General features: G+C 40.6%; 1 protein-coding gene across 1 annotated transcript; it reads right to left on the bottom strand.

Annotated features, from left to right (window-relative positions):
• Positions 1 to 8,904: 8,904 nt before the first annotated feature.
• On the bottom strand, positions 8,905 to 10,534 carry LOC121441540 (E3 ubiquitin-protein ligase RLIM-like). Its single transcript, XM_041642770.1, is given in 2 exon segments — positions 8,905 to 10,314; positions 10,316 to 10,534. Coding segments are annotated over 2 exon segments (1,629 nt in total).
• Positions 10,535 to 11,119: the final 585 nt, after the last annotated feature.

Raw genomic sequence — 11,119 nt, 5'->3', positions numbered from 1 at the left:
TCCCACTGAGTGTTCACTGAGGGGTGACTTATGAAAACACAGAGCCTGAGCCTCCTGCTCAGATCTCAGTCCTCTCTTTGCTCCCCTTCCCCACTCTTCAAAGTGTTCAGGGGCCTCTCATCAACTTGGTAAGTAGGCAGAGCCCGAAACATAAACTCTGGAGAAGGTGGAACATGGGAGCAGCTGCATAGCCCTAAGGCTTGGAAAGCAGAGTGTGTGTAGTAGATGTTGTTGCTATACAAAGAAGAGTCACTCCCAAAGAAGATGGACATGTTGAAGGTCTGACCCTTGGCTAGTCCAGGATCAGCAGTTTCATAAATGGTAGACAAGGCAAGAGAACTCTATTTAAACACACCACTCTGTGCTCCTAGCAGACTCCAATATTGGGAGACCCAGAAAGAAATCACACACTGATGTAGGTGGGTCTTCTATCTATCTGTTGCTTTCATTGGTTAATTAATAAAGAAAACTCCTTGGCCTGATAGGTCAGAACATTCAACGGGTCATGTCCTCATAAATTCACTGTGATCTTAACCACATATGGCCTCAGCCTTTCTCACTGTCCTCTGGCCCCGTGCATTCAACCCATCTCATGCTTTGTTTCACTAGATACAGGGTTCCAATTCCTAGGAATTGAACATCTGTCTCTTGAAGAGGTCAATTCGGATGCCAAGATTCTGAAGTAACAATAGTCATGTCTGCACCTGTGTTCAGTAATCCCTCAATTGCAATGCTATGTATAAGAACTCTTTAATTTGGTCTTTGTTAATTGGAGGAAGTTTGCCAACATATGCATTTCCTATTTCCTAATGGAGTTCTTTTTAATCCATCCTCCATGACTAGTCTATCATCCAGAACAGTATGGTTGTTTACAGCAGCCACTAGATTTTTAATTTTCTTGGTGGGATATTTTCTCTACAATGAATGGGAAAGACTCAAACATGTTTGACATGGAGACCTGCATGAGGCCCCCAAGGAGTTTCCCAATGGTACAAGATTGTTTTGTCCGTCTTTCTCAATCTACAATCATTGATCCAATGTTGGTTTTGCCACCTCATCTACATAATCCCGGAGATAGAGACCTTCTAATTTTGCCATCTCTAGGGGAGACATTATTTCTAGGAATTCCTTGCCTACAATTGCTTCTCAGGTATCTTATTTTACTACAATTAAAATACTTAGCATTTTGGTGTCTCCTCATGCCTTTGGAAATTGCTTTTCCTACCCAAACCTTAGTATTATAGTCAAATGTTTCAACATTCACTGTATGTAGGATCCATTTATTTTCTGGTGCTGATCTGATCATTAAAGGTCCAAGTACATTTTTGCCTTATTAGTTTGCATCTTCAAATGCCAAAGATTTAATAAGTAGTTATCTAGCTTCTGAATCTGTTACTGCTATTTGTACAGCCTTATTTAACCTTTCTTAAAAGTCATGAAAAGGGTCTCTCAGTCCCCTTTTATTCCGGGTATACTATCCAATTATTTTTCTTAGTTCTTGAATCCTGTCCCAAACATATAAGGCCGTTGTGTGACATAGGGACAAACTGTTTTCATCACATATATCCCAATCCTGTGGATCCTTTTAATAGCCCTCGCCAAGAATTTGCTTTTGGGAAGCTTCAAATTCTTTTGTTTTTCCCTATTGTTCTGAAATGTTTGCCTTTTTTGCCAATAGCATTTCCATAATTGCTTGGGTCTGTCTTCAAGAACTTCTGAGACTAATTGGAGTCAATTTTATGTGATATCCTTTTTGCTTGAAGTCCACCTTTTTTACCATTTCCCTAACAAATGAAGAATGCAAGGCATAGGATACTATTGCTTGCTTAATTTCCTGTAGAACATTCATACTTATAGGTTGCCATTTACATCCTTTGAAACCTTTTGTGCATTTGGTACTGGATGGCTTGTCAGGGGAGACTGCAGGATACCTAGCTAGACTCTTGGATGAGTCATCCCTGACTCTGACATATATTGTTATGTACTGTCCTTGTACCTTCTCTCCCTGCTCATCAGTAATGATAACTTTCTCCATTATTTCAAATGTTTTTACCACTGCTGTTTGTGAAGTCTGAATTTCTTTTCCTGTGTATAGTTTTAGTGCCTTCCTTGAGTAACTTAGCTTCTGGTCCTTCTTCTCCACATATGATTCCAAGGTATGTTTTTTTTTTTCCAGTAAAGATAACATCTCATCCTTGGACATTATTTGGATGGCGTGCAGATTGCCTTCCTGGAGAGATACCCTATTTGTTAATCTATCGCAATTTTTTAACCTATTTTGATTATTAAATTCAACAGTATGAATTCTTTCAGATAATTTCCCTTCGCCATTTGCCATAGATTAAAATTTGTCTCTAAAATTAATGTTATCATTTTCAAAGATATTATTTTTTTCAGCTTGCTCGTCATTATTCATCTGTAAAGACTGTATCATCTCTAAAATTGATTCATTCATGGCTCTGTTATCAAACTGTTTTATTAAGAATATAACAAGAAAAACAAAGCTAAATCCCAAAATAAAATTAATAAATGTATAAGAAAAATCACAGAATCAAATTGCCCACTGAGCCACTTTCCTTTTAGTTTTTGTAATGCTGGATTCTGTGAAAAATTGCCTACAGCTTTCTCCCCACGCCTATTCCTTAAAGAGGTTGCTAGAGTTCCTTCTTGTGTTTATGTCCCATTCTTCTTTAGTGTCTCTTTCTCTTTCCCATGTGGAAAAATGTCTGGTTTCCTTTATCTTAATCCCTACAACCTTGATGAAACTATTTCAATACCTAATGTAGTTCACAATCCGGTTACCATTCATGACCTCTATACAATTATTTCTAATAACTGTATCCCTGAGAATACAGATGTGTTTAGGAAAAGACTTGTAATAATGCACATAAAATACTTCAAACAGATTGCTCCCACCAACTATATTTACGGCAGTCCCCAAAATTGATCCTCATTGGAATTACAAAGGCAAAAATGATTGTCTCCTCTTTGTCCTAAGGGGAACAGACCTCAAAACATTAAATTTCAAAAGTTCCAAGAGGTAATTCAAGACAACTCTGAAAATTCACCTCAACTCATCCTTTGCCTTACACAGATCTTGCTCCACCATACAAACCTAGAACTGGAAATCCCATATGGCCAACAGCTCCTTATGACCTAAATTTCTGCCCAATCTTTTACACATATAAAGGCCAAAATCAAAGGTCTAGATTGAGGCCAGCTTACACACCAAATCAAGGTTCTGGCAGTGGCATTTAACATCTTCCATAACCATGATGAGTGCAAGCAAAAACATAAGTACTACTCTTCGATAAGCCCCTCCAACAACCTCCCAGTACTGGGATATCCTAAAAGAGGAAAACTTCTGGTCAGAAGGAATAGGCATGTTCTTGCTTCGAGTTAGGAAACAAATTTACTGGGCTTGTGTTTTTTTCAAATCCTCAAAGACCTCTTTGACTTTGTCCTAAGTTTCACTATGAGGGTCATTGAGAATCACAGTGTCCTCAGGGCACAACATTCCTGGAGTAATCCGACCTTTCTACATTACCTTTATTATTATTATTATTATTATTATTTATTAAAGATTTCTGTCTCTTCCCCGCCACCGCCTCCCATTTTCCTCCCCCTCCCCCAATCAATTCCCCCTCCCTCGTCAGGGTTCCCTGACCTGTGGGAAGTCCAAGGACTGCCCACCTCCATCCAGGTGTAAGTTGAGCATCCAAACTGCCTAGGCTCCCCCAAATCCAGTATGTGCAGTAGGATCAAAAACCCATTGCCATTGTTCTTGAGTTCTCAGTAGTCCTCATTGTCTGCTATGTTCAGTGAGTCCGAGTGGACAATGAGTTCTACACCCCTTTTAAACCTACTGTGCCTAGCAGCTGAGGATTGATGTGGCCTGGGCTGTACTATGGACCTCACTAAACTGACAACAATCACTCTCTGGGAGCTTTGAGTCTCAAATCTTGTGTTAGGTCTCCTTATTATGTTCCTTCTGGATATCAATATCACTCTTTTAGTCTTGATGAAATTCTGGAGTCCTGCTCATCCCTGTACCCCCTGAATAGTCAGGGGGAAGGGCTGGTTTTCCATACCTATTCAGATCTTATTCTATAACTAGTTCCTTCAAAGGCTTTTCCTTTTCTCACTCATCTTTCCCTTATACCCTCACATGCTTTTTCATTACTAGGGAGAGAGATTCTCTTCAAACATGGCATGAATTTTGTCTTTGACCCTGGCAACAGCTCCTAAGACACCTCTAAAACTCTTTACCCCTTTCTTCTGCCTCCATTTGTACTCTCTCTCTCCAAGGAATCATAAAATCTCTCCTGTCCTCTGCCTTCTTATTTTGTCAGTCCCACTTAATAGATTACTACTCTCCTTTTCTTGCTATAAATCATTTTCCACTTTATTACTTTCATTGACCCTCTGCCTGTATCTCCAAATGCCAACACCCCCTAACTGTAACCAGGCTCTGAAGCCTCAAACCTTTTATTTAATCTCTTTTATCCAAGCTGTTTCAACATTTCAACTCTTCACCATAAATTACCCCCATATTGGCCGTGAAAGACCAGAACTTTCTCATGGTTCTGGAATTTTTTCCATTAATAATGCTGCCATTGCTCCACTGAATCCTGTGATTTCTATTCTTTATACTATCCTTATTATCTCTGGCTACACTACTCACTTCTTGGTCCTAGAATTTAAAGATGATTTTTTTCTTAATTCCGTTAGATATCAATTATCAAGATCCACCTGCCTTCATATAAGCAGACTCTAATACTCAATAATCCCAACAATTGTCTTTCTCTAGTGATTTGTAGATAGCCCCCACCTCTTAAAGTAGGCCCTTGCCAAGCAGCTGGACTGCCTTTCCCCTTTTCCTCCTGTCAGCTTCAGTAGGAACATGTTCTCCTTTACAGTCCTTCATTTATTGACAGTCAATTTGACACTGCCTCTCTCATCAATTTCCTAGCTCTAGAGAATACAAAACTCACTTTTCAAAGCTCCTCTCTCCCCTACCCCACCACAAGCCTAGGAATCTCTTTTACACCAACCAATAAACACCTCACTCAGAACCACCATGCTTACCTCTATTCCCTATCTCTACCTTCAACAAAATCTCAGTTGCTTTTATTTTTTTATTAAGGTTGGCCCAACTTCCTCCATTCATGTCACTGGACTTTCACTTGCATGTCCTCAAACACTTCTAAATCTCCTCATGAGCCACTTTTTCTCATAAAAAAAAAAAACAGTTCCTTAGACTTAAAAAAGTGTTCTCCTCTCTGCCCTGGAACTCTGTTCCCCAAATCTATACAGACCTTTACATCTCTACACTTCTGAAAACAAGGTTATAAACATGGGGTCTTCGAATACGTTTTTGGCCTTTCTTTGTCCTTGTTGCTTACCTCTCCAAAACTCTGAACAATACAATTCATGGCTGGCTGCTTCAAACCTTCTCTGTGAATCTAAAACATTAACTAAGGGAACTCCATTACAACATATCTTCCTCTCTCTCTCTCTCTCTCTCTCTCTCTCTCTCTCTCTCCTTAATTACAAAGGACTCCAATCCCTTCTGCTATCTCAATTATATATCACCAAACTTCTTTTATAAAAAATAACTCATAATTCTTATTTGTACCCCATTAACACATTTGAACTTATTCCCTTTGCATCAACATTCTTCAGATGCTCTTCACTCCTCCAATGAGAACCTTGAAGTTCTCCTCCCACATCGTTCCATATATAAGGGATTCTTCTATCTATTTCTGATTTTACTTTTTAAAGAAATGGCAGTTCCTTGCTCTGAGATGCTCACCATGTTTATGGGATATGCAGTAGTCTCTCAGTTGATGTCATCAGGCAGCTTCCATATGTCCACAAAAGACACATCAGCAGGCAGAATAGGTATCCCTAACCAGAGACATCCAAATTGTCCGAAATATGTGTCAACAGTGTACACAGACCCTAAATATGCTTATCCCATTCTCTTAACACACTTGGATATCAGGAAGGTAACAGTATTTATGAAGACAAAAGACAATTATATCACTAACTGTTCATATAGTCATAAATTCCTGAAGGTTTCTCTCTTACCCTCTCAAATTGGCTTTCTTCATTTTAAAGCACATCAGACTGTCCACTCCACTGTAGTAAATGTAATACCTGTGCTGACATAGGAGCTCTCAAGCTGCCCTTTGATCCCTTATAGCTCACCCTACTTCCCTCCAAGGTACACAACTGCATGACCCAGATAAAAACATACATAGCCCTCCTTCGACACATCATTCACTAATATTATCACATATTTTGCCCTAATACCAAATCCATTCTATCCTTTCTCCAAACCCACCTGACTCTCATTACAGTAGATAGGACCTTTGTACATAATATATCCTAAAACTACAATGTATAGAGGGTGCTAAATAGACCTCCAATATATAATCCCCTGTTTCCAACTCACCATACCCAGTGACTGTTTCCTGGCTGTGATTGGCAAAATGACTTAGGGCAATTGCCCATTATAAAATGTTATTAATATTTTTTAGTCTGAATTGACAAATACTCTTGCTGGATTGACTTATTCACAGTAATTATTCTTCTACTCTATTACATAGTGTCTTTCTTTGAACTGCTTACTTCCATAGAGTCCAGAATTCACCTCTCAGATTACCCAGGGCCTGAACTAAACTTTGTAAATGCCCTGGTATTTTCCCATCCCATATCCATAATTTTAATGTTTTCTCATAAGGTATAACACACCTGTAGAACCCTAAAAAATACTTAACAAATTTACTGTGAACCTTCTTTTCAATTGTATTAAATTTATCTCTCTAGCTAAAACCCATCAATCATTCTCCATTTGAATTTATGTTTGGGAGACCCCTTCTTTTTCTGGGACTATATCCCTTACCCATTCCATCTCTAATTAACTCCCCCCTCCTGCAGGAAATCCAATGGTTCATATGAACACATACTAACAGCTTACTTCTCAGGTCATTCACAAATCCTGCATTTTTTTTTCTGTGTAGACAGAAAAGATTCTCCTTGCAAGCCTTAAGAAACCACTTCTGCCTATGCAACTCAAATGGCAAGTAACCTATACTATGGTATTTATGACTGACTGAAGTTAGACTCTGGAAAATCTCAAATTGGGTACATCTGTCTCATTCAAAACCTTTTCAATCCCCCTCGCCTTCCTCATTCACTAACACTCTCTAAGACCCTCCTTTACTTTCTCATCCCTATGGTCCTTGTGCCCTTAATTACTTTTAAATCCCCATTGCCTCTATCTTTGAACAAGATGAATATTATGTCTTCTCATGCTTCTCTTCAACCTTAATATGTCAGATTATGTCTAGAAATTCAGGCCATGGAAATCTTAGAAGCCAAAAAAGGATTCTACCTGTGTTATCTGTAAAGCTTCCTGTCTCAAAACTGGGTGCAGTATTCCTGTAACAATTCTTATTCAGTCCTGCTCTATTTCATCGAAACACAATGAATGACCCTCCACCTGCTTAATCTTCCCAAAATTATGAGATCTTCCCAATTACAAAAGATGTCCCAATTGCATTTCCAAAATCTATTGGCCAAGTACTGGCATCACACAGTGGGCAGATGACACCAGACAGTCATTGGAATTCTGACTTCTCCAAACCACTATTGTCAACACACTCCAAATGTATAACCAAGACCAATGGGAAGATAGAAGGGACCCTTGGTTTCAAGGTGCATTGTATAATAGAAAGCATTTTAACCCATTTAAATCTTGGAAACTCATGACTACACTTAATAATCACTATCAATTGGTTCCCATAACTACATTGGTGATCCAGGTGCCTTTGGAGATCAAACACTCTGAGAAACTCCTACACACACAATTATAAGACTCAAACAAACTCAATTTGTCCCACTCACCTCCTCTCCAATTTACACTCTCATGGCAAGATCCTCACTTGGGTTGAAATCATCCGACAACCCCTTTTTTATTCTCAACTTCACTGATTCTTTAATGTCTGCTTTCTTTGTGACACTCTTCAATGTCTACCACTTATGTCTTATCAATCTTCCTGAGTAACTAGAAAGTTTGGTCTGAAAAGAGGAACAATGTTTTTCCATGATGTATTCATGAGCCAGAAACAGCTTGGCCTCCTGGAATCCTTAATATAAATTCTGGTTTTTCTCAACATTGCTATACAGGCATTGCTGGAAACAGCTTATTTAGCTTCAGTTACTGAAACCAATGATCTTACGTTATTTAATGGATCTAAGTATCAAGGTAAGTTTTCTGGTTTTTTTTTTGAGGTCACAGCTGTTTATATTTGCTTAAACTGTGACTTTGAGATACTCTTTCCTCAGACCTTGCCAAGTTAAGCATGATACAGCAATGTACATTTCAAAACAGTTTTCTGAAAAGAACCATATACTAGGTAACTCAATGACAACACTGTTATTGATCATAAACATAATGAACTGTACTGAAGGGGAAGAGCAGACACCCTCACACGTGCGCTCTCTGCCTGTTACAAAGGTTGAGAGAGAATACTTTGGACACCTGACACCTATACGAACAACCTTATCTTTAATGTCTGCAACACTAGTAATATGTAATAGTCATGGACTTGGTCAAATAAAAAAGCAACTCCCACTAAAAATACTTGTATTCATCCTACAGATCTCAAGAGATAGGAGTGCTATTCAAAAGTGTCCACATGCACGTAGCGTCTGAAATATTCTTTCTATCCTGAAAGAGAAACTAGAAAAAAGACACGATTCCCTCAGAAAGCAATGACTCGATTCAGGATGTGACTTTATGTTAAAGCGCCATGCAAAACATGGAGATAAAGGAAGCGATTTCCATTTGCCGGTCACTATTTTAGCAACACAGCTTCGAGTGTTCTGTCCTCATTATATAACCCTTCGTCTGCTCCAGGAAGATAAGACAACAGTGCGACAAACGGGACAGGTGTTATGCTCCCAAAACCAGCGTTCGATGCAGGGGACATGGTACTCATGGGAGCAAGGTAGCTCACAAATTCTGTCGCCTTCTGTATATTGAGTCATGCAGACAGTGCATGTCTTCAATGCATCGTTTTCAGCAAAACTTCTCGTTGCCAAGTTATTAATCTGGACATTGGTGGGTCTTCTCATTAGGTGGTTGTCATTAAAGGGGTAAAGTTGGGTTGCTTCAACACCTCCTTGAAACATCTGTGAGATACTTTCTGAATATTCATCGATGGAAATGGGGCCAGGGTTGTAGCTGGGGATGGAAGCAGAGTTGTTACCACTCCATGCAAGCTCACCAAAAGGTGTTGTTCTCTGCCTGAACCTGGGTTGAATTGGAGGAGATGTAGTTTCCCTTGATCCAGTATTGAAGATTGAAAGAGTGGAAAAGCTGTGAGTACTCATAGAGGTTGACCCAGCTGCACGTTCAGAATGTGTAGAAGTGCCTAGAAAACCTCCAGGTTCACTTTCATAAGTGACCGTGTTGTTTGGGATCTGAGACCTCGACAGAGTTCTGCTAGCTGCGCTATCTCTCTGCCGGTCTTCTGCCAGCAGAACTCTTCTGACTTGAAGGTCTCTGGTTGGAGGTCTTTGACCAGATCCTGCCGCTTCACCATTGGCATCTGTGTCTGAAGAGCTTGTCCCTTGAGCAGCAGAATTTCTTGACCCAGAAGCCACAAAACGACCTCTACCTAGCAACTCAGGGCTAGTTATCTGGTGAGGGGCTCTAGAACTTCCCTCGATCTCGTTTACCAAAGGCAGCTCAAAAGTCTGAGATGAGATGCTATGATGAGATCTTCGTGGAATTTCATTTGCTGGGGGCAGAGAAGAACTACTTCTTTCAGCTCTGGCTCTGGTTCTTCGCTGGTGTTCTGGTTTCCGGCTTCTTGCCCTCCTCCGACCTCTGGTGGATGGCACATCTGTTAATGCTTCAGCAGAACTGTGTTCTGACCTAGGTGTTCTGGCAGATGATGTCTCAGATGCTGTACTTTCCATTTGACTGAGGATACTGCGATCCATGTTTTCTAAACTAAGACGTGTAGCAGATGGTTCATTTTCATTCTCTGAAGTTTGGCTTCCATTATTACGGTTAACTTTGGTCTCTAAACTGAATCTGAAATCACGACTGTTTGGATTAGTGTGGCTCACTGCCCTCACGGACTGATTACCTCTCTGACCACTTCTTGTTGTATTGCCAGTCTGTCTGACAGAGCTAAGGCAATCTATTATGGAGTCACCATTGGACTTGTCATCTGAAGAGTCTCCGTTTTCTTCTGAGCTCTGCGGCGGCGGCGGAGGCAGAGGTGGCAGCACCGGCCACTGTTTTTTGCTGAAGTCTTCTATAGAGCTCCTCCCCAGTACTTTGACCTGGGGTGCCTAGCAAATGGTTGTCTCTCAGAAGTCGAGAGTCTTCTCCGCTCAGATTATTGACAAATCCATAGAAAGCTTCTTCCCGATTCAAGCGATCCCCTTGCCTTCTGCGCTGTGCTTCAGATTGGTCATTTCCTTGATCGCTAGAATCTGAGTTTTCCATCTTGATGATCAAGTGGACGATTATCTGTCTGTTATGACATAGTACTGAAATCCAATCAACTGGACCTTCAGGTTTCTTCACTAGGCTTCGGTGGTCCGGCCTGGAGGGGACTGGCTGGGCTCTGCCGCCTCCTTTGCCCCAGAGGCTGCCTGAGCTCTGCCGCCTGCCTGCCTCCTGCACTCTAGCCCGCCTCAGAATGCCTGGGAGAGACATGCCTCTAGCCCAGCGCCTGCACATTCTGAGACGTAGCTCCAGCAACCATTATCTTCCCCATTGTTACCTAGCAGTGACAGAAATCCACTCAAGATGACTTTTCTTAAAGTCACCCCAAATTATCTATTGAATGTATTTCAGGTCCCCTTTCTCAGCTACTCCAGAGGACTCAAGAAGTCCTATTTAGAAAGCAGATGATTCAGACAAAGCGTACCAGGTGGGCTTGGGGAAGAGTGACTGGTAGACCTACTCGTAGGACAAACCCAATCTTCTTGCAAGGCTGGCATCACGCTGGGAAATTTAGTGAGATAGTGACTGCTTCATGATACGTTGGCATCACACAGGATGTTCATTGTGCCCTTCCCCAATCAC

This window comes from Microtus oregoni, unplaced genomic scaffold (genome assembly GCF_018167655.1).
Source record: "Microtus oregoni isolate MIOR12 unplaced genomic scaffold, Mior012 000079F_000, whole genome shotgun sequence".
Lineage (NCBI taxonomy): Eukaryota > Metazoa > Chordata > Mammalia > Rodentia > Cricetidae > Microtus > Microtus oregoni.
Note: the sequence above shows the minus strand (reverse complement) of the source record. Positions and strands in the feature narration are given on the sequence as shown.